This window comes from Coenobita brevimanus, chromosome 55, assembly GCF_032717465.1.
Source record: "Coenobita brevimanus isolate Jiangsu-jjx chromosome 55, ASM3271746v2, whole genome shotgun sequence".
NCBI classification, from domain to species: Eukaryota; Metazoa; Arthropoda; class Malacostraca; order Decapoda; family Coenobitidae; genus Coenobita; species Coenobita brevimanus.
The window spans coordinates 33,250,172-33,274,930 of NC_137008.1; the positions used below are offsets into that span (position 1 = coordinate 33,250,172).

The 24,759-nt window shown below is 45.0% G+C and overlaps 1 protein-coding gene across 1 annotated transcript in view; it reads right to left on the bottom strand.

Annotated features, from left to right (window-relative positions):
• HUWE1 (HECT, UBA and WWE domain containing E3 ubiquitin protein ligase 1) overlaps positions 1-24,759 on the bottom strand; it is a 1,134,422-nt gene that overhangs the window by 23,340 nt on the left and 1,086,323 nt on the right. Inside the window, exon 58 of the mRNA XM_080273518.1 lies at positions 16,414-16,579. Within this exon, the coding sequence (XP_080129644.1) occupies positions 16,414-16,579 (166 nt within the window). The remainder of the gene's footprint in view (positions 1-16,413; positions 16,580-24,759) is intronic.

Below are 24,759 nucleotides of genomic sequence, written 5' to 3' on the forward strand. Positions count from 1 at the left end.
CATCATCCTTCCCTCCTCTTTTCTACTCTGATGGTTCTGTAGCTATTTCTTCTACTGATAAAGCAGATCTCTTCGCACAGACTTTCTCCTCCAATTCCACCTTAGACGATTCCGGTGCTGTTCCTCCATCACTTCCCCCCTCTGACTTCCTCATGGCTAACATTAAAATTTCTTCAGTTGATGTATTTTCTGCCATCACTGGCCTCAGTACTAACAAGGCATATGGGCCTGATGGGGTCCCTCCTGTTGTTCTCAAGAACTGTGCTTCTGTGCTTACACCCTGCCTAGGCAAACTATTTCGCCTTTGTCTGTCAACTTGTACCTTTCCTTCTTGCTGGAAGTTTGCTCTCATTCAGCCAGTCCCAAAGAAGGGTGACCACTCCCAACCCTCCAACTATCGTCCAATTGCTTTAACGTCCTGTATTTCAAAAGTTTTCGAGTCAATTCTTAATAGAAAAATTTTAAGACATCTTTCCTATCACAACCTTCTTTCCGATCGTCAGTATGGGTTCTGTCAGGGACGCTCCACTGGCGATCTTCTCACTTACCTTTCAGACTCCTGGTCATCCTCCTTTCGGGACTTTGGCGAAAGCTTTGCCATTGCACTTGACATCTCAAAGGCTTTCGATCGAGTCTGGCATAAATCTTTAATTTCCAAACTGCCCTCCTACGGTTTCTATCCTTCTATCTGTGCCTTCATCGCTAGCTTCCTTTCTGGTCGTTCTATAGCCGCTGTTGTAGACGGCCATCGTTTTTCTCCTAGATCTATCAACAGTGGTGTTCCTCAGGGCTCTGTCCTATCACCAACTCTCTTCCTTTTATTCATCAATGATCTTCTAAGCTGTACATCTAACCCTATCCACTCATACGCTGACGACTCCACCCTTCACCTTTCCATTCGGTTCCCGCAACGCCCATCTCAACAGTTACTTCAACAAACAAGGGATGAGGCTATGGCACACCTAATGTCTGACTTGGCTCATATCTCTGACTGGGGTAAAAATAATATGGTTGTCTTTAATGCATCTAAGACTCAGTTCTTACACCTATCAACCCGACAAAATCTTCCACAGGTATACCCACTAATGTTTAATAATATTCAGCTTAATCCTGCATCATCCTTGAACATGCTTGGGGTTTCATTTACTCGGGACTTATCTTGGAAAGATCATATTACATCTCTTGTAAAATCTGCTTCCAAGAGATTGGGTGTGCTAAGCCGACTCCGCTCTTTCTTTACCCCTACACAATTGTTGACTCTATACAGGGGTTTTATCCGCCCCTGTGTGGAGTACAACTCTCATGTGTGGGGAGGCACCCCACATACAGCTCTTCTCAATAGGGTGGAGTCAAAGGCTTTTCGTCTCATTAACTCTCCTCCTCTTACTGACTCCCTTCAACATCTGTCTCTTCGCCGCTCTGTTACATCTTTATCTTTTTTCTATCGCTACTTTAACCCCTAAAACGCGGATCGTCGCATTTGCGACGGTCGGCCCAAAGGGCAGAACGGCGGGTCGTTGCGTTTGCGATTTGAGTTAATTTTGAATAACCGCGGGCAAGCATGCTCCAGCTGGTATTGTCTATCAGTCCCGCCACCCGTGAGCTACGTTTAGCACACTTGACCTTTGTACTACTGACCTCGGTTGTTGCCAAGTCTCATTTTTTTTACCCACCGACGCACCGATGCGCGGCCCTCCCTCGTCGTGCGATATGGCAACGCGCGGACGGCTGATACGTGTCAATCTGCGCCGTCATCTCGCAAGCACTTTTTGCTACTGGGAAACGCTTGTTTCCCCAGTTGTCACACTGTCATTTTTTTGTGTGGTTTGCCCCAGAATAGCGTCAGTCCACGCAAATCTGCCACGGTGACACCATGTCTAACTCGAGCTCTTCCGAATCTGTGCCTTCTAGCCCTCTGAAAAAGGGTTTTGTGACCTCAACCCCCTTCAAAACCTTACCAGGAACTACTAAGGGGCTAAGTGACTCTGCAATAGCCTCAGAACTTTTGAAAGCCTCAGTGGACTATGGCAGTGACGTCGGTGTGTGGTCGAGCCTGGCTGAGTCTGACACACAATCCAGTGCAGAGTCCGGGCCAGAAGTGATTGTTTCTGTGCCGGAGGAGAGTGTGTCAGTGCCCAGCACCTCAGCAGGGAAGGCTCCGGTGAGAAGGGGCCTCGAGTATGGGAAGGGGGAAAAACGGAAAAGGAGCGGTGACCCCAGCTCACCGCCACTGTCCCCTACGCCACGTCACGCCACCGCAAGCCCGCCACGTACTCCCAGCCCTGTTCTCTCGTCCTCCTCCTCTGCTGCCCTGTCTCCTGAGTCGTCGGAGTCTCCTTCACCACCGAGAAAGGGAAGTAAACGTGCAACATTACGTTTGAGAGGTTTTCGTAGGCCTAGTTTCGTGTTGGTAGAGTTAAGTCCCCTAATATAAGGCTAGCTCGTAGGGAGGGAACTCGCACTAGGCAACTCAGCAGTCACGCCACCGCGAGTGACCTTGAGCCCAGTGATAATGTCCCCCCCACCACCACCACCACAACACCAACACGACCTGGGATAGCCTCTGCCTCACATACTGTTGCCCCGCCTGCCTCACCCACTCCCACACGACCTGCCTCACCCCCCGCCGCCCCAAGCACCTCCCAGCCTAGGCAGGGAACGCTGGATGCCTTCGTGTGGTCAGAGGGATCAGATTTTGTGCCGGAGGATCTGCCCTTTGACGACAGTGGGTGTGGACTTCAGGCTGACTTCCCTGTGGACGAGGATGGTGAATGCCTTGACTACCTGTTGGCCTTCCTTGACGACGAGGTTATGGAGCACATCTGTACCGAGACAAACAGGTATGAGGGGCAATGTGGTCCAGTTCGCGAAGGAGAAGGTGAGGCGGCCACGCCATCCACGTCGCGGATGGCAGCATGGGTGCCTCTTACGATCCGCGAGCTTTTTGTATTTATTGGATTGATGTTGCTAATGCCGCACAACTGGAAACACAAGTTAGAAGAATACTGGACTTCCGACGAGCTGTGCCCAACACCCATTTTCAATAAATACATGAGCCGCGATCGTTTTAGGCAGCTGATGACTTATCTTCACTTCGCGAACAATGATGAGCCTTCCCAAACTGACCCATTATGGAAAGTGAGGGGAATCCTGAACATGATCAAAGATAAGTTTACGAGGTTCCTGCGCCCTTTCAAGAAAGTCGTGATTGACGAGTCCTTGGTATTGTTCAGGGGCCGTCTTCGGTTCGTCCAGTACATTCCAAGCAAACGCCACCGCTTTGGAATCAAGTTTTTCGTGCTGTGCGACTGCAAGACGTGGTTCATCCTTGACTTCGTCATTTACACCGCCAGCAATGTCGATTTGGATAAAACTGACCCCCTTGGATTCTCTGGTTCTGTGGTGAAAGTGCTTTTGGAAAAGTACTTTGGCGAGAATCATGTCCTGCATACAATTACTATACCGCTCCTAAACTCGCCAAGTACCTTTCTGAACACGGCGTCGGCTCCTGTGGCACTGTCAGAAGCAAAAGGGCACATTACCCTGCCTTCCCCGAGGCTGAAAAGTCAAAGCGGGGAGACGTGCACCTGAAGAAATCTGACAAGATGCTTGCGATCAGGTGGCATGGTAAGAGAGTCGTGAACATGCTCACCACAGTACACAAGGGTGAAATGCTGGCAACAGGGAAGGTCGACAGAAGGACTGGCGAGCCTGTGATGAAGCCTGATGCTGTCATTGACTATAACGTCAATATGCGGCTGGTGGACAAGTCTGATATGATGATTGGAGAGATTGACTGCCTGAGGAAAAATCGTTGTTGGTACAGGAAGGTGTTCTTGCACTTGATTGATATGTGCATGTTGAACGCCTTCATCCTGTATAAAATCAAGAACAGGAAGCCAGCCAACTACTCTCTCAGACGATTTTCCAAGACTTGTGTCTACCAGCTGCTTCAGCGTTACGGCCAGGTTCTTTCTACAGGTCCCAAACGCCACCCTCACACACCTCCAGACCGCCTACAGTGTATGGCCTACCTTCAGCGACACCGCCTGGAGCCACTGCCAGCCACTGCAAAGAGGGGGAAAGCACTGAGGAGGTGTCATGTGTGCAGCCACACTACCAGGCAGGAAAGAACCTTTAGGCGCACCTCCTTGCAGTGCAAAGAGTGCAAAGTTCCCCTCTGTGCTTACCCGTGTTTCTTTGACTACCACGGCCTAAGTAGATTTTGAAAATAAGGGTAAGATTCTTTGAAATAATACTGAGAGTGACAGTGATAATATTGTTTAGTTTTCTTTTACGTGCTGACAGTGACAGCCTGATGAGTGTAAATTAGTGTATGTACTTGTAAAAGCACTGACAGTGACAGTGTTTTTTGGTGTAAATAATTGTACATAGTAATAATATAAGTATTGCGAGTGACAGTCACTCCAGTGTAAGAAGATGAAAGCATATTTTCCTATTTTATGTTCTGACAATGACAGTTTGTTGTGTAGAAAATATTATTTTTATAACACTGGACAGTGACACTGATGAATATGGCAAAAAAAAGAACAGATACAGTGAAAGTGAGCGATAGAAATGAAGTGCGAGTGGCCGACAGGACCGAGAATAAAGTGCCTGCCGTAAGGCTGAATAAACTAGCGCTGCGGTGGTCTTCCTCAGTCCCAATCCACAATACTGGCAGTGACAGTGATTTTTATGGCCGTAATAGTGACAGGCAAACGTTTGCGAAGTCCTATGATGAAAAAAAATGTAGTATACGTGTTTTTTGCCGAGAAAAGGCAAATGTGACAATAGTGATGGGAAGATCGCCACCGCGCTGCATGTCGGCCGTGCGCTCCGTTCATTTTAGCCTTATTTTCAGTGCTTATTTACAAATACGGATTCCAAACAACCTATACGTTGTTGTATAAAGTGTACTGTGACAGATTGAGGCTGTGGTAGAAAGAAAACCGGGTTTCTGGAGGTGTGAGAGTGAAGACTTTGTTACCCAACTTTGCAAGTCTTCACAAGTCCTTTGGTAGTCAACAAAGGCTCAACATGTGGCTCAGGAGAAAGCTGAATGTAAGTACTATATGCCATAAAAATTTTAATGCTCTAAGGTTAATCTATGATTTTTGGCAAATATTTTCCCACAGGTACTCAGACCCCGCTACAACCCCGCCACAGCGGGGGGATCGCCCGTACACAGCCGCGTTTTAGGGGTTAATGGTCACTGCTCCTCTGAACTGTCTGCTTGCATTCCTCCACCTTTACGACGGGCGCGTAGCACCCGTCTGGCAGCAAACTCTCATCCCTTTTCTGTCCAGCTCTCTAATGCAAGAGTTAACTGTTACTCCCAGTCTTTCATTTATGCAACAGGTCAGCTCTGGAACTGTCTCCCTCTGTCTGTATTTCCTGCTGCCTATGATCTCCAGTCTTTCAAACGTAGTGTTTCCAGGCATCTCAAAATGATCGGATCTTGAATTTGGCTCTCAGTTGTATTTTGTTTTTCTCTTGGAGGGAACTGTTACTGCGGGCTCATGGCCTTTGGTTCCTTCTTCCTCGCATTAAAAAAAAAAAAAAAAAAAAAAAAAAAAAAAAAAACAAGGATGGACCACCGTACAAGTACTAGGTGTGCAGCTTTTGCTCTTGCACTTTGCCTACTTCAAGATGAGTCCTCACGGCCACGATTTAGCTTGTGTGAACAAGCCTTTACTGCCACTCAGCTTTTGGTGGCTTCAGGGGCCATATACATAAATTTTCTTAAGCATAAAATCATGTATAAGATTCCTTGTGTATACCATTAATTCATACTTAATCATACTTCTCATGTTCATACCAAGCACACTCAAACTGGAATGAATGTTAAAGTGATGGTAGTAGAAAGTAATCCCTCTGATATCCGAACGCCCAATATCCAAACATCTCCACTAACTGGACATAATCGTCCCGGGATCCAGTATTCCCAAAATGGTCCGAAAACCGCAAAAAATTTGAAAAAAACCCGAATTTTTCCCGTCCGTAATTTGAACTTGGTGCGCGTGGCGCGGGACAGCTTTGTTATGGCGCGTCATTCCTCCGACGTCCGATAGAGTGCCGCTGCATCCTCCCCACTTTCCTCCTGTCTCTCGTCGCGAGTGCACACTCGTCGTCATGGCTGCCCACGTGATCGCTTTTGTGGTGGTTCCTTACCTGCTGCAGGCACTCCTGCTGCTCTCGGGCCTCCTATTTGTGTGTGTGATGATGGCCCCGCCGCCTGAGAAGAGGAAGAGAGTGGTGCTGACTCTGAAGAAGAAACGGGAGATATTGGAGAAAGTAGATGCGGGGTGGTCTTCTTCCCGCATCCTCCACGAGTTCAACCTGGCCCGATCTACTTTGTTTGATATCAAGAGATCCCGAGACAAACTCATGCAGTACACGGCTGACTTCTCGTCGAGAAGCAAACACAACGTGGAGAGGAAGGTGATGTTTACTCCCAAGTTTGCTGAAATCGACCGCTCCATGTAGATTTGGTATTGACAGCAACGTGCTGCTGGTGTGATGGTACGTGGAACGGAGCTGAAGGCTGCTGCTGAGAAGTTCGCCAGGCTTCATGACGCCCTAGACTTCAAGGCATCTGAGGGTTGGCTCTTGCATTCAAGTTACAGCATGGCCTTACCAACCGTAAAGCTGATGGTGAAGCATTGGACGCTAATGAGGATGGAGCTGACGAGTTTCGGCACAAGGTGAAGGGCTTGATTGACAGGGAGGGCCTCACTCTCGGTCAAGTCTACAATGCTGACGAAATTAGTTTATTCTATCGCTCTTTGCCAACGAACACTCTAGCCGAGGAGACAGAGAAGCGTGTACCTGGCCACAAGCTCTCCAAGCAATGGATGTCTGCTTTGTGTTGTGCCAATGCTAACAGCATGCACCGGCTTAAGCCCGTTATTGTTGGCCATGCAAAGCAGCCTCGGTGTCTTCGTGGGGTGATGGATGTCCTTCCTGTCGTCTGGTACCATTCTTTGAAGGCATGGTTCACAGCCCAGATCTTCAAAGACGGGTTCCACCGCCACTTCGTCAAGGAGGTCATCAATTACCAGACGAAGACACTGGGAATCCCGCACGACCAGGTAAAGACCCTCCTTCTCCTCGACAATGCACCTGCCCATCCGTGTGACAAGGACTTGGTGGCTGAGAATGGCCGGATTAGGTGCATGTTTCTGCCACCTAATACGACTGCTCTCATCCAACCAATGGACCAAGGAGTGATCGTGGCAACAAAGCGCCTATACCACCGGAAGTTCCTGGACGAGGTGATGGTTGTTCTCGAGGACGAGAACGAGCGCAGGGAGGGATGGGACACGCGAGGCCAGCGGACTTTGGAAAACCTTCGCCGCTACAACAACAAGTCTGCAATCTACAACTGGGCCAGTGCATGGAAGGAAGCCCCTGTCAAGACTCTAGAAAATGGTTGGTCTCGTCTGCTTCTCGGAACGGATGTGGAGTACGATTTTCTAGGGTTTGACGTGGATGACTTCCATGCACGGCTACGTATGCATGGCGATGATGTTGATGTGGACGATGTGCGTGAGTGGTTGGATGACGACGAGGGTGATCCTGGGTATCAGACATTGTCTGATATCGAGATCGCATCTTCAGTTGCAGGTGTCAGTACCCAGCTTGAAGATTCCGACGAGGACGGCGACGATGATGCGGACTCCTCTCAGCATGACACTATTCCAGCCATCCCCAAGCTGAGCGCACTCTGGGAACACCTAGAGTTCGTTCTCGACTACCCGGAACACCCAGACTGTGACAGGGAGATGGGGCCCTTGGGACCTGTGGAGGAAGTGCGTGCTTTCGGGCAGCGCATCATCAATCGTCAGAATCGTCGGTCCTTGCGTCAATCAACCATTGACAGTTTTTTCAGGCCCGTGACCCCCGCTGTGCCCAGCCCTGGCTCCACTCCGTTGCCTCCCCAAGACAGGCCCTCATGCTCCGAGCCACAGCCCAGTACATCAGCCACAGTGGAGTCACCGCTCGACGTGAGTTTGCGTCTGTCTTCAGAGTCGTCTGCAGTGGGTACGCCATCACCATCACCCAGCGACGCACCCCTAGGTCACCTGCCAGTGATACTCTCGGACTCTGACAGTGATTAAACAGCAAGAACTTCTCCACTAGACCACACGGGAATTTACAGTGTTGTGCAGTGAAAAAAACAATGTGTTGTGTTAAGGATTTACAGTTGTGAGTGAGAATACAATTTTGAAACAACATTTAACCTAAATAGACTTGTTTGTTTTTGCTTTAGAAAATGGTTAGAAGAGTGGGAAAAGTTAAAGTGCAGAGTGCAACACTTAGTAAGTTACAATGGAGCATAAGTTAGACAAGAGTGCACACTGTGAGAAGAACGGACTTCTGAGTGCGATTGACTAAGTTCAGTGCAAGACTTCATGAACAGTGTACTGCAAGTGCTTCAGAAAATCCTTCTTACTGTCAGAGTCCGAGAGGAGGCAGTTATTCATCGAGATGGCCATGGTCTTGCTGTAAGTAGGCAGAATGTTTCATACTGTACTTTTTTCCATACTATACTTACCTCAAACACCTCATTTCACTCTTTAATGTCCTTTATTGGTGTGAATAGGGTATTAGGAGCTATGCATGTGCAGTAGGAAGGTGTTTTTCTGAGTTAGGCTAGGTTAGGGTCCATAAATACCAGTCCAGGAGCCAGGCACTTGTCAGTACCCCCATTATCTCTCTCTCTCTCTCTCTCGTCGTATTCACCATGGTTTATGTTGGTGCTGGTTTGTGGTGGCTCATCCTCTCGTTCTTGTCCCTATATCTCTCCCTCCTCTCCTCCTTTTCTCTCTCCTCCTCCTCTCAAAACCCTCATTTTATGCTTCTTTTGCATTTATTTCAGTCTTTTATGTGCCTTATTGGTGTGATTTGGGTCTTAAATAGGTGCTATGCATGTCCAGAGGGAGTTGTATAGGTGTTTCTCTGAGTTAGGGTCCATAAGTACAAGTCCATAAGCTGGGGCCCAATATCAGGACAGGACCACTATCCAGACCTGCTTATGGCTCTATTACGTCAGATATTGGAGGGATTACTGTACTAGTAGTAGTAGTAGTAGTGTAAATACACAAGATGTCGTATTCGTCTTCGTTCCTAGAGCTTTGCCTTGTTCGGTGCTTCCAATTAAATCGGCCCGGCCTCTTTCTCCCGATTCCAGCAAAAAAAGACCAACATGTCGGTCTATCCATACCGGCGAGAAAAGTGGCCGGAATTTCTACCGGGTAGCAAATTCCAGCAAAATACTACCGTGATTTTGCTCGTGTGAACCGGCCGTAAGGTACATTAAAGATCAACAACTGTATATAACAGTGACTGTATTTTGGTGGTAACTTTCCCTCATTTTTTCCCCCCTCATTTTACAATATTTCAGCAGGTGCTGATGAGCAGCCGATAAACTATGGCGCTGTATATTCAAGGTGGAGTTAAGCAACTATGGAGTCAACTCCGGAGCCAAACCACCTCATGTTTTCCTGCATATCACCATGGGCAAGGAACCTGGTCTGGCAGCTGTGAGGTCCTGTCTACCACAAGTGGGTGCCATTTCCCTGCATGGTGTATGTTTTGTACTGTACCCATTGAACAGCCCCACAAAAGTAATTGCATTTGTGTGATTGACTTTTTTTTTTCCCCCAGTACCAAAGGCTAGCAGCCTGCAAGATGGTTCCCTCTGAAAATAAATAATTCATCCATCCATCCATCATCCAATCCTATGTCGCTCCAAGAGAAGTGTAGGAACCCGGGGCTAGGCAAGTTGGTCCTGACATTTAATATGAGAGTGGCCAACCTCACTCATCCTTGTGTGGCATTATGAGCAATAAACCCCAACCACCCCTTGGATATAAACGTACACAGGCTCAATCCGATTGGAGCTCCGTAATTACCCACTAAACCACCAGGCACCAAAATCTGGTTATGTGGTTACCACCCAGCGTAGTAAGTGGTTTCCTGGTTTAAAGGAAACCATTGGGCTTGTCACTCAGAGTAGAGTCACCCATAGGCAGAAGGAAGAGGAAAGAAAGAAGGAAAAAACAACAGAAGAGAGTGTAAAGACACCCATAGGCAGAAGAAAGAGGAATGAATGATGGATTAAATAAATAAATTAGAAAAAGATCATAATAAAGGAGAGCAACATTCAAGTTCCATCCATTTCAAGATGCCTGGATATAATTTGCTTTAAAGAGTGGAGGTCATAGGTAGATGGAAAAAATACAGACAGAGGAAGACAGTTAACTATTTCATTAGAGAGTCTGACAGAAAAGGCGTGAGTTTGCTGCCAAACAGGTGCTATGCACCCACTACAATGGAGGAGCAAGGCATGCACACAGTTCAGAAGAGATGACCACTGAAGCAGCAATACACAAGATATGATGCAACAATGAGGTGAGAGACAAAGTTTGAAGGAATCAGTAAGAGGAAGACAGTTAATGAGACAAAACTTCTGACTCCATCCTGCTAAGAAGAATCATCTGGGGGAAGGCCCCCTCCATGAAAGTTGTACTCTTCACAGAGGCAAATAAAATCCTTGTACGTGGTGTTACCCAAAAGTTTCCAAAATTTGAAAGCATGGCATAAACTGCTTGTCGTATGGTGTGTGGATGCAAGGTGGCAGTGCGCGCACTCTTTGTTAGTGAGTCAAGTGGCGTTGTGCAGGGTGGATGCGTTTGCTGCATGTATTTTTTTGTCATTCCATTTGTGTTTGTGAATTTTGTGATCTCAAAAATGGACGATGTGAAAGAGCAATGTGTGTGCATCAAGTTTTGTGTGAAACTCGGGAAGAACGCAGCAGAAACTCATAAAATGTTAGAACAAGTATTTGGTGATAATGCTTCTGGGTTTACACAAACTTATGACTAGTTTAGGCATTTTAAAAACAGACGAGTGTCAACAGATGATGATGCATGTTCTGGTTGCCCTTCCACTGGTTCAACTCCTGACAATGTGGCCAAAGTTCATGCAACCATACTCAAAGACCACAGGAGGGCAATCCACAATGTTAGTGACACTGTTAGCCTATCACATGGAACTTGCTGATGCATTTTGTCCCGCAATGTAAGGAGAAAATATACAGCAAGAGGGACACACAGTCCATGTTGTTCAGCAGTTTTTGGCATTAAAAAAATGCCAGTTGTCTCCCACCCCCTATATTCACCAGATTTGGTCCCCTGTGATTTTTTTCCTCTGTCCAAAAATGAAAATACTATACAATTGAAAGAACTAATATTTGACACCACTGAGGAGACCCAGGAGAAAATTGCAGAAGCTCCTGAATAAGCTGATGCTCACGGCCTTCCAGAACGCTTTCCGATCATCAGAGAAGCACTGGGATCTATGTCTGCATGCCCAAGGAGACCACTTTGATGGGGTCAGTTGTGATTAGGACGATATGAGCTTTTTCCCTTCTTTTGTAAAAATTTTGGGAATTTTTGGGTAGCACCTCATACAAAGTCAACAGCTGTGTGGGCATAAAGAAGGCATGGAGTCAGTTTAGCATATCAAATCTCTAAGAAGCAGATTTTGCAAGAGGTAATATGATCTTTCCATGATAAATCCTGAGAGAATGAAACCCCAAGCACTTTCTGATGCAGGACTGAGGTGAGCATTTAAAATACATACGGATACAGTTAACCCTTGGCTATCACGGGTTTTGCTATCGCGTTTCATGGCTATCACGGACAGGTGAAATGCAACACGATTACCTTTATCGCGACCTCAAATACTGCTATCGCGGACGATGGTCGGCCAGAAACATTCAAATCGCGCGGGCTATGCCCATGCGTATACTCGCGCCGTGATGGGCGCGACGTCACAGGCTACCCGAGCGCTGATTGGCCCAAGACATGGTTACAGCTACCCATCCTTCCCGCCAAGGTTCAGAGTAGAGATGGAAAACTCGATTCACTTTGGTGACTCGAGTTTTTATGAGTCACTCACCGAAGAGAATCGGGTACTTGAATCACTCGATTCACCAAGTCAGTAGTCTGGCTGCAGCAAGTGAGGCACTGAGAGGACTGCATTAAAACAACGTTAAAAAACGTTAAGCCATTCTGAGGTGATGTAAAGAGCTATAAATTATTAGTAGGATAAAGAAAAACATTTAGATTGCTTAATAATTTATTATTTTATTGCTAGAATAAAACAGAAATGAAAAACACAGCGACCTGTTATTTAAAATCCTTCCCAATTCGTGAGTCACCAGTGACTCGGTGAGCCGGGCCTTGGCCGGGCCCCACCGCATCTGTCCGGGGTGGCCTGAGTCATGTAATTCGAGTTCTATGAAATCTTGTTCACACTCAATAATCGAGGCTGGAACACGCTGCCTGCAAGTGGTCCTGTGCTATGAGTGGTGATGTGTGCTCACACTACTGTTCATACCAAGCAGTGGTGTGAACACTGAGCAATACTTATACCGCGACCGGGTATTTCAAACTCATGAGTGGTGAGCCGGGTCGGGCCCCGCCACATTTGCCCGGAGCGGCCTGAGTCGGTCGAGTTCTAAAGTTATAAGTCACTCGTGACACTCGTGCCCATAACTCGAGGCTGAAACCCGCAGCCTGCCACGAGCTGAAGGTCTGGTCACTTGGTCAGTGAACAGCCAGTGATGGTGTGGTGTGAGCGGTGGTGTGTCCTCATACCAGGCGGTGATATGAGCAGTGCACATACCACTCTCGAGTCTCAACCGAAATATAATGTTAGAATATAAACTAAGTGAACGAGTTAATGAAAACAATGACTCGATACACCCGATTCAGCGAAAGGAATCGTTCGATTTGAACGATTGACTCGCGAGTCTTACATCACTAGTTCAGAGAGAGTCAGCGTTACCTGTCGACAGCAGCTATAGCCGTGAAGACCTATTGTTCAACCACAATGGCCACCAATACCCCATCCAACCCTCCTACCATTGGTGCACGTAACGCGGCTAACCCAGGACGGCAAGTGAGGAAGAGGAAGAACCTGCCTTATGCTCAGGGTCCCTTCCAGACTCCTGATGAAGCTGATCAATTCCTAGACGAGATAGAACGTCGGAAGGGTGGCCAGTAATACTCCACCCCAGCCTCGGAACCCCTTCAACCCACCCAAGCCCCTCATCCTCTCCAAAAATGTTAAGTAAAATGGCTTATTACAGTTAATTCTGTTTTATTTATAACCTTTATGTACTGTACTGTTGTTAATTTGCAGCATTGGTTTGTAATCCCAGGTATTTTAGTGAAGGAGATGTGAAAATAGGGTAAGGTTGGGGTAAAGTTGGAGGTTGGGGAACCAATTAGAATTTTTCCCATTAGTTCTTAAGTATGGCTATCGCGATTTTGGCTATGGAGGGTCGCCTAGGGTACCAATTACTCGTGATAGCCAAGGGTTGACTGTACACCTATGGAAGAATAAGGTAGATCGGAAGATGTAGAAAGTGAGTTTTTGATGCATTAAAACCAACAAGGTTACTTTTACCTGAATCATAGCCATGAGCCAGATCATACTTTAGGTGTGCCATAGTCTTATCCTGTGCCTGCTGTAGTAAATACTGAGATGAATGCCGCGGATGGAAAGTCGAAGGGCGGAGTCATCAGCGTAGTGTGGACACAGTTAGAAGTGTAGTTTACGGGGTCATTAATGAATAAAAGGATGAGTGATGGTGGCAAGACAGAACCCTGTGGAACACCACTACTGATAGCTCTAGGAGAAGATTGATGGTTGTCTACAGCAGCAGCCATAGAAAAACCACAAAACTGGCGATGAAGGCACAACTAGGTAGAAACTGTACAGTGGCAGTTTGGAAATTATAGACTTGTGTCAGACTCGACTGAAAGCCTTTGAGATGTCAAGTACAATGGTACAGCTTTCATCAAGATCCTGAAAGAAGGATAACCAAGCGTCTGAGAGGAAGATGAGAAGATCACCAGTGGAGCACCCCTGGTGGAATCCATACTGGCAACTGGAAAGGTTAAGAAAGGAAAGGCATTTTAAACATTTTTTTCTTCAGAATATTTAAAAACTTTACAAATATAGGATGTTGAAGCAACTGGGCAGTACTTAGAAGGCTGGGAACAGTCACTGTTCTGCAGAATAGACTGAACAAGAGCAAACGTCCAGGAAGAAGGAAAGGTACAAACTGACAAAGGCAAAAAGTTTACCTAGGCAGGGTGTCAGCAAGAGGCACAGTTCTTGAGAACACAAGGATGGACACCATGAGGTCAATATGCCTTGGTATTTTAAAGGCCAGAGAGGGCACAAACCACATCGACTAAAGAAATATTAATGTCAGTCATGAGGAAGTCAAAGGTGGAAAAAGATGGAGAAACAGCACTGGAATTAGAGAGACTGTGAATAAGCAACAACAACAATAGTCAAGCAAATATTCAACTATCATGATGCCAAAATTATTCCATTAAGTACAGCACCATGTGACTAAAACATAATGTAAACATTCAGCAGAAGGTGAGACATGTATATTAAAAGACATATATGCTCAATAAGAATAATATCAGGCAAAGTAAAACAAGATAGTGTCACAGGTGGAAGCGTACTGTGGTGCTAAATGTTCGGGTACATACTATTGGGCCCATGTTAGATACCAGCAAGGCCAAAATTATCCCAGGGTTTATCTTCAAAATTTCACTAGTACTGTTTAGATCAATGCCTCCAGCACTGTAAATCTACTATATCTACTGATGCTCCAGCACTGTCTCTTTTATTTAATGATGCCTCCAGCACTGTGAGCCTGTTATATCTATTGATGCCTCCAGCACTGTCAGCCTGTTATATCTACTGATGCCTCCAGCACTGTGAATCTATTATATCTGCTGATGCTCCAGCAATGTGAGCCTGTTATATCTACTGATGCCTCCAGCACTGTGAGCCTGTTATATCTACTGATGCCTCCAGCACTGTGAGCCTGTTATATCTACTGATGCCTCCAGCACTGTGAGCCTGTTATATCTACTGATGCCTCCAGCACCGTGAGCCTGTTATATCTACTGATGCCTCCAGCAATGTGAGCCTGTTATATCTACTGATGCCTCCTGCACTGTGAGCCTGATATATCTACTGATGCCTCCAGCACTGTGAGCCTGTTATATCTGCTGATGCTCCAGCAATGTGAGGCTGTTATATCTACTGATGCCTTCAGCACTGTGAGCCTGTTATATCTACTGATGCCTCCAGCACCGTGAGCCTGTTATATCTACTGATGCCTCCAGCACTGTGAGCCTGTTATATCTACTGATGCCTCCAGCACTGTGAGCCTGTTATATCTGCTGATGCCTCTTGTAGAGTAGGGGATTGTGACAGCAATATCACTTCTTCATCTATTACAAAAGATTTGCATTTTATGCTTGTACTAACCCAAAATACAATGATATACTTTTTATCTTGTTTTTGCTATCTTCCCAGGCTTAATCATGTGGTCTTAGATAGCCCTGTTTACATCAATGCCTCAACAATTTAAGCATAATATGTCTATCCAAGCCTCCACCAGTGAAGAGGTAACAAATACAGTCACTGCTCGTTATACAATGATTTGGTATACGATAATTCACTACAACAAAAACAGAAAAGTTCCACCCCAAAATCCAATTTGCGATGAATTTCCCACTATAACGATATTGCCCTCGGAAAATTTTGTACGAAGTGCCAGGCACACGGAAGGCGACAGTCGCTTGTCTCACGCAAGATGGCAGCCCCAGCGTGCAGAGAATTGTTTTGGTTCAGTTGCATTCCCACCACTCCTTCACAGCCCTGTCTTTTCCACTCATTCATGTGAGCCCCCCTGCTATCGTCACCTCTCATCCAAGGATCGTTCTACAATAGGCCTATGCATCTTGTAGCACAAGGCCAACGTTATGCAAGTGTGACTGTTGTGTTGTTGTGACGATTTACTGTACATGAGTAACGCCACCTGTACTGGTGTGATAGTGTTCATTTTGGTCTTGGAGAAGACTTGGACCAACACAGGAAGTGATTGAGGTGGGTTGTCATTTTTGTTTCAGTCTTGGGTAGGTGACTTTGGGAAGTTGAGTTGACGTAACCCCCCTCTTATAATGCGTTTCAATCTCCCGATTTATAAAACTGTTGTACGCTAAGGTATGACCTAATGTAACCCCATTGTATAACGAGTAGTGACTGTACAATCATCATCATCATCATCCGGACAGTAGCAACATTCAGACAGCCCAAGTTTGCCAAGTCCAATGGTCCACTCTTCCATTCACTCATCATTCAAGTCCTCGGAATCCTGGCTTTATATCTGATACACCAAAAACTTTCACCACATTCTGTAACTTCACATAAACATATCCGACAGAGTCAACAAATACAAACATTCCTTATTCTATGGTCTACATAAATCAGAAATAATGATATATTAAATTTAAGTTTCACCTGGAGGGAATTTGGTTGGTATTTGTGATACTCTGTGTTTGTCCGCAGGTCATCAATATCAATGGTAGGAAGACCTGAGATGAGCAGCTCCAATTCTTGCTCGTTGAAGATGGAGATGAGACGTTTTGGAATTATATCATAGAATCCTTCCAAGAATGCATTCAATCTGCAAAGTGAGGATGAAGTATATTAAATATATCTAAGAAGCTGCTGATAAATCAGGTACCTGCAACACAATAATACCTAATACAGTGAGCTCACATTATTAAATTTCAATACTTTACTATGGTAACTAGTGTGTGTCAGTATCTGCTACAACAAATCTACAATTACCAATCTCTCTCCAGTGTTGTGTGAATGGGAATGTGGTCCATTTAACCTCTTCATTACCAAATTCCACATATGTATACTCCCACATACATAAATAAAGTTTGGCTGAGAAACTGTAATCGCTCATATATACGGACGTATACATGAGATATATAGGGACATACAGGGGGCTTAATGCTCAGTTTGGGCTGAAATAATGATGGCACTTGTTGTGACCCAATGACAACTAGCTATGACGTCATGCCCCCCTGTCATGGCTCTGGCACATGTCATAGAGATATGCCAATGATTTAATTTTGCTTGGGGGCATACTGTATAATATATATTATGATTCTGTTATATATATGTACCTATTTAATGTGATATAAAATAGAACAAATGTGAGTGTTTGAGGGCACATTGCATAATATATATTTTGATTTTGTCCTGTATTTTGTGTGAATAGGATCTTAAATAAGTGTTGCGCATGTCCGGTAGGGAGTTATTTAGGTGGTTTTCAAAGTTAGGTTGGGTTAGGGTCCATATGTACCTGTCTAGGAGGCATTTTCCCAAGTCCCGGACAAACCCAAGTTCCAGAGATGCCTTTGGCTCTATTACATCGGGTCTTGGAGGGATTACTGTATACATGATATATATATATATATATATATATATGTATATATATATATATATATATATATATATATATAGCATTTCCTCATACTGTGATGCTTTGCACTTTGATGCCTCGTTTTTTGCGCTAGAAAAAAGTTTCCAAGTTGTTTCACACTACAAGTTTCCCCGCACTTTGACGCTCCCAGTCAGCAGCTGACACTCAGCAGATGATGCATACTGATGCTCATTTGTTGGTGGCCATCTTGCAACCACCCTGCCCTCTACCGATACAGCGGCGATACTGCAGACCCACACACCATTGTTTTTTTTGTGCTGTGATGGCCTCATGGCTCATGGCTTCCTGACCTACACCTGGATGACCGCGCTTCGACATTTGAGATGCTGCGCGCCAGTGGCCCAGTGAGGTACAGCGCGCGGAGCGACGAACTGAGGGGGATGGTGCAGGGCCATTGCAGCAGCCTAAGGAGAAGCGGGTGTACAGGGTTGGCCAGAAACATTGCCAGTATTCAGAGGCTGACAAGGGAAGAATTTTGCAGCTCCCTGAGGAGGGGCTGACAGCCCCTGAAATACATCGCCTGACAGGGGCTCCTGAAAGCACCATCAGGACCATCAGGTAGATGGGCCTGTTTGGTGTTATAGTACAGTAGTGCACCAACTTTCGCTACAGCAGGATTCGCGGAATCCACTTTCGCGGCATGCACCAAATATTCCCTAACTTCCACTTTCGCTTGAAAAAAATCGATTTTCGCGCACAAATTTTGGGTTTGGGACAATATTTTGAACTTTGAATTTCCTGCACCGCCCGCCCGCAACCCACCACCATCTTGAATGACATCATGTCAACACACTGTCCACCCATTCCCGCCATTGTGTACGAGCGTGCTAGCTCCATTGTGTTGGATTCTCATGGTTCAATGGCCTCTACTATACCTGGTAGTGTGGGGAAAGGGCCTGGTGGTGTGGGGGGAGGGCCGGGAGGCAGTGGTGGTGATAAAAAGTGGCCGGGACATTCAAGGTCGGGAGGAAAGGCCAAGGCTAAAAGAGAGTATCGTGTTGGAGTGAAGAAACGGCAGTATAATAATGAAATGAAAAGGAAGATAGTTGAGCACATGGACAAGGGCGCAAAAAACAGTGAAATCTGCCGTATATTTAACATCCCAGAATCGACAGTGCGTAGTATGAGGAAACAGCATGGTGAATTAAAGACAAACCTTGCCCTTGCAAAGAAGTACTTTGGTGAGACAAACCTTGCCCTTGCAAAGAAGTACTTTGGTGTGAGTGGAAGTGAAGGAGGAGGAAGTCAGAGAAGTGTAAAGTGTGTGACTGAGTACAACAAGATCATGATTGTATTGGAACATTATTTAGTGAAGTGGATTAATAGGCGTAACAAGGAAAGTGCAAGTGTTACAGGACCCCAAATACAAGATCAAGCTCGTCTTTTCTTCAGAGCTTTGATTAACAAAATGAAAATTAAAAATCCACCTTCTTTTACTGCTTCACGTGGGTGGCTTCAGCGATTTAAGGGTGGGGCTAAAGTTAAACATGCTGTTTACCAAGGTGAAGCCCAGTCTGCAGATATCACAGCTTCAAGTAACTTCCCTGCCATTGCCAAACAGTTAATTAGAGATGGTAACTATTCATTAGCCCAGATTTACAACTGTGATGAGACGGGGGTATATTGGAAACGATCCCCACGATCAACATTTAACTCGGTAGCAGAGAAGCAAGCCCGTGGAGTTAAAATGGCAAAAGACAGGTTCATTGCACTCCTAACGGCAAATGCTGATGGGTCACACAGGATGCGTCCATTAATTATTTACCATTCAAAGCGTCCTCGCTCCTACAAGCATGCCAACATGGATAACCTCCGTGGTTATATCTGGAAGTCTAATTCCAAGGGTTATATGACATCTGCATTATCTCTCGAGTGGTTTGATAACCACTTTGTCCCTGACGCAAAATCTCACTGCCAAGCCAACAATCAAGATTTTCGTGTTATCCTGTTTATGGATAACGCACCTGGCCACGCCCGCTTCCTCGTTGACCGCCACCCTGCTGTCCAAGTGGTGTTTTTACCCCCAAACACCACATCCAAAATCCAACCGATGGACCAGGAAATAATTGCGAACACCAAAATCCTGTTCTACCAACATGTGCACAACATGATGAGGGGATCAACGGATACTCAGGAAGAGCTACGTGCCATCCAACAGCAGGATTCCCCCATACCTGGACCTAGTTCTGTGCTTTCGTCAGATGAAAGTAACGACAGTAGTGACACTGACAATCCCTCATCATCAGACGCCACATTATCAGTCAAACAGTTCTGGCGCCAGTTTAATATTCGCCAGGCAGTTGAAATATTTGTTAAGTCATGGCAGTCACTCACCATGGCAACCCTGAAACATGCCTGGAAACCGTAGCTACCTGATTTAGTCACCACCCAGGCAGACAGACAGCAGCGTGAGCAGTTGTTGGCAGGCGCGTTACGGGTGGTACAGCAGGTCCCAGGTCCTGGATTTGCCAACGTCACAGGGGCAGAAATTGAAGAGCTGATTGACAAAAACTCCCAAGAAACCATCGAGGATATCATGGAGGAAGATGATATTGAAGAAAAGGAGCAACAAATACCTGTAGAAGCAGTACAGCAGCAACAGCAAGAAAGAGCCCCAACAACAGCATTGTTGTCATCGTGGATCGTCGCTTGTGAAACAGCGACCGAGAAGGCAGAGGCATTAACGTTTGATAACAAGGAGAAAATTATTGCTTGCTTTCAATCAGCACTAAGTCTGATTGGTGAAGGGTTCAATAAACGCATCCATGAAGGGCAGCAGGCTCTTATCACACGCTACCTGCAGAAGACTAAGGAAATAACGGAGGTGGAAGTACCATTGGAAGCCGAGGGGGCAGCCGACCATGGTGCTATCCCTACTGACAGTGCCATAGAGGAGCTTAACCTGGATGAAGATTTCGATGGATTTGTTCAAGAGAACCTAGAGTACAATATTATGTATATCGTATTTAATTAGTAAAAAAAAAAGTGCAAAAGCTGACAAAATGTTATGAAACGATGTACAAGCGTAATACTCTGACATTCCTCAAAACCGTGTCTAATCTCCCTTCCACTCTCTCCCTCTTTCTCCTCTTGATGTCCCCCCACCCCTCCGTCCCCCTCCTACTCCCCACTCACGTTCATGCCTCTCCACTTTCTCCTCTCCCCACCCTCTCTACCTTCATTCATTTATCCACGGCACTAACCCGACTGGTGCATCACGATTCTCTCTTGACTGTTTACTAAACCAATATTGTCCTTTTCTCAATTGCTCGAAATGCTTTAATAAAATGTATCCAAGGCTAATTACCAATATTCCTTCCTGTTCTAATCCCATTTTCACCCTCCCCGTCTGATTCCCACTCTTTTTATTCCAGTTGTCATTCTTTTCTCCACCCCTTGTCACTACCAACAGCCGCTAGATACAGAAACGTTTGAGGTCTCGTTCTTATGATGTATTCCCTACTGTGTGTGTATTTACCTATTTGTAGTATACAGGAATTGAGCAATGCTCGTGTTGTCCTGTCTCCATATCCACATTTATCAAGTCTACCTTTACACACATGAATGTTTTTCTCATGCACCACCTCTTTGTCTAAGTCGTTCCAAATATTTAAGTATTTACCTAATATACCTAATTGTGATATACACGGAATGTACTAAGCTAGTGGGTTTCCGTCGCTGTTTCTCAATAAGTCGAATTTAACTTTAAACTCGTTTAAGTTTTTAGACTGGACGATCTCTTTGTCCAGGCTATTCCATAAGTCTATACTTCTGTAAGGAAAGCTATATTTATTGATATCCTTCAAGCAGCTTGACTTTTTCAATTTCATTCCATGTCCTCTTGTTGCTCTCTTATCCCATACAAACAGATCTTCTTTGTCAATTTTATCTACTCCCACCATGGTCCTGAACACCGCAATCATGTCTCCCCTCTTTCTCCTTTCCTCTAACGAAGGCAAATCCAGTTTTTCCAGCCTCTCTCTGTATGACAGGTCTGTCAGACTGGGGACCATCTTGGTTGCTGTTCTTTGTATTCTCTCAATCTTGTTTATATCTTTCTTTTTGTGTGGGGACCACACTACAGCGCATATTCTAACCTGGGGCGGATCATGGCCACTATCAATTTTTTCATCATTTCCTCATCCATATAATGAAATGCTACTCTTATGTTAGTCAAGAGTTTATAAGTCTCTCCAACTATCTTGTTAATGTGCTTTTCTGGTGACAAACTATCTTGGACCAGCACTCCCAAATCTTTCTCTTCTCTCCTTTTTGTGATTAATTCATTACCCCAAAAATAATTCAGTGATGGTCTCCTGGTACTTTTACCCATTTCCAATATTTTACATTTCTTTACATTAAATTTCATTTCCCACATCCGGCTCCAATTGTGTATCCTATCCAAATCCTCCTGCAGTATTTTACAATCCTCCTCAACCTCTATCTTCCTCAAGATCTTTACATCATCAGCAAACAGACTTGCATAACTGTTCACTCCATCTACCATATCATTTACGTAAATCAGGAACATTACTGGCGCCAACACTGAGCCTTGAGGGACTCCATTTGTTACTTCCCTCCATCCAGACATCTTTTCCTTTATTACTGTCCTCATTTGTCTCTCTCTCAAAAAGTCTCTCATCCATTCCAGAAGTTTCCCTTTTAGTCATCCTATATATTCTAGTTTCCACATTAGTCTCTTATGAGGCACCTTGTCAAAGGCCTTCTCTAAGTCTAAGTACACACAATCCACCCAACCATCTCTCTCCCGTACCACATCAATCGCTCTTGAGTAAAAGCTCAACAAGTTTGAAACACATGACCTTCCACTTCTGAATCCAACTGACATTCAGCCAAAATATTCATCTCTTCCAGATATTTTATCCATCTGTCTTTAAGGATTCTCTCACACAATTTTGCGACCATGCTGGTTAGAGACACTGGTCTATAATTCAGGGGTTCTTCCCTGTTTCCTCCCTTGTAAATTGGTACCACATTTGCCCTCTTCCATTCTTTTGGCACTTTCCCCTCTTCCAGTGAGCATACAATTAAGCTGTGAATTTTATCCGCCAGTTGTTCTCTGCATTCTTTCAGTACCCAATTAGAAATTCCATCAGGTCCTAAGGCTTTCCTTACATCTTGAATTTCCAGTAATTTATGCACTTCCTGTACCTCCACTTTTATATCTTTCATCACCGGAACATTTCTAATCACTCCCTCCCCTTCCACAAGCTCCTTTTCTTTAGTGAAAACTGACTGGGAAACGTTTGTTCATTATTTCTGCTTGCATTGCCGCATCCTTAAAGACCTCTCCTTCTACTTTCAGCTTGATGATTCCTTCCTTTTGTTTCAGTTTGCCATTAACAAATCTATAAAACAGTTTGGGTTCATCCTTGCATTTGTCAATTATACCTTTTTCAAAATTCCTTTCTTCTTCTCTACGTATTCTTGTGTATTCATTTCTTGTTCTTTTATATTCTTCCTTTGTTCTGTCGTTACCTCTCTTTCTCCAATTGTTCCACGCCTTATCTCTCTCTTTTTTTGCTATCATACACCTTCTATTAAACCACTCCTTTTTCCTGTTTTCTTTCCCTCTTACTCTTGGTACAAATTTTTCTACTCCCAAATTACAGAGGTCTAGAAAGATATCCCACTTCCTCTGTATCTCTCTTGTTTCTCTGAATTTTCTCCAATCCGTATTTTCAAAAAAGTTTCTCAATCCTGTAAAATTTGCTTTCCCAAAGTTCTATCTTCCCTGTCTATGAAGCTCGTCTCTTGGCTCGACGTTTCCTATTAACATCTGGAACTCAATGACCATGTGATCACTTTTTCCCAAAGGACAGAGATATTCCAATGATTCTATTACATCGGGTTCTTTAGTGAACAGTAAATCTAACCTTGCTGGTGTGTCCTCACCTTGAAACCGTGTCTCTTCTTTGACCCATTGCGTTATCACATTATTCATTATTATATTTAATAACATAGTGCCCCACGAATCCTCGCCGCCTCCCGAGTACCATTCCTCCCAGTTCACCTCTTTACAATTAAAGTCACCCACCAAAATTATATTATTGCTTTTCTCAATTATTTTTTGCAAGTAGCTAGCCATATCTGACAACATCTCATGGTATTCGTCATCCTTCCATGCTCTCGTCTTTGGGGGAACATACACTACCGCCATATCTCTCTTAACATTCTCTCCAGTTTCTAATTTCATATATATCACTTCAGCCCTGCCTTCTCCCATTTCCACAGTATCTTCATTTATGTTGTTCTTCACTGCTATCATCACTCCTCCCTTTTTTTCTTTTCTGTCTTTTCTCCACAGTTTGTATTTACCATCTCCCAAATGAACATCAATATCTTCTCTTAATTTGGTCTCTACAAAGCACATGACATCAGGTTCATGTTCTCTCAAGAAATCATTAATTTCGATCCTTGTCGATATGAAACCATCAATATTAGTATATATCACCTTCAAATTACCCCTGGGGGTAGGGGGGTTTCAAGAATACTCCCCCAGTATCCCTGCTTGTCGTACGAGGCGACTAAAAGGGTTGGTGGTGGGTTAGTGCCCCACCCCGTAAAAAGAACTAACTAAAAAAGCAAATAAAGCGCCTCGGACCCGGACGGACCATACGTTGACGACTAAGGAACGGACAAAGGACATTCTGAGGGTAGCAACATGGAATGTGAGAGGAGTGAATGATGAAGTGAAAGAGAGAGAGATTGTCCAGGTGCTTGAGGATGCAAAAGTGGATATATGTGGATTGACTGAAACTAAATGGTAAGGTGAAAGGATGAGAGAATGGGAATACGGTGTAGGTATATGTGCAGGAGTCAGTGAGAATGAGAGGGCAAGAGAGGGAGTATGTCTGATGATAAGCAAGAAGTGGAAGGAGAATATAAGAGAGTATGGAACAGTGGGTGCAAGGATTGTATGGGTGAGGATGAAAGTAGGTATACAAGCATGGGCGATTGTATGTGTGTATGCTCCAACAGAGGATTGAGTGGCAAGAGTGAAAGATGAGTTTTGGGCGAGAGTAGAAGCATGTATGGACAAGTCTGAGAGGAGTGAGAGAGTGCTGTTGATTGGAGACATGAATGGCAAAGTTGGGAATGTACGAGTGGATGGAGTGGTTGGTCAGTGGGGTGTGCCAGCTGAAGTAGATGGGAATGGTAGTGCTTTGGTGGACATCTGTGCTGGTAAGGGGTTGGCAATAGCCAACACCTATTTTCGTCATAAGATGATCCACCGGTATACATGGAGAGTAATGAGGAGGATGGATGGTGAACTTGTTGAACGAAAGGCAATGATAGACTACGTGTGTGTGGATGAGCGAATG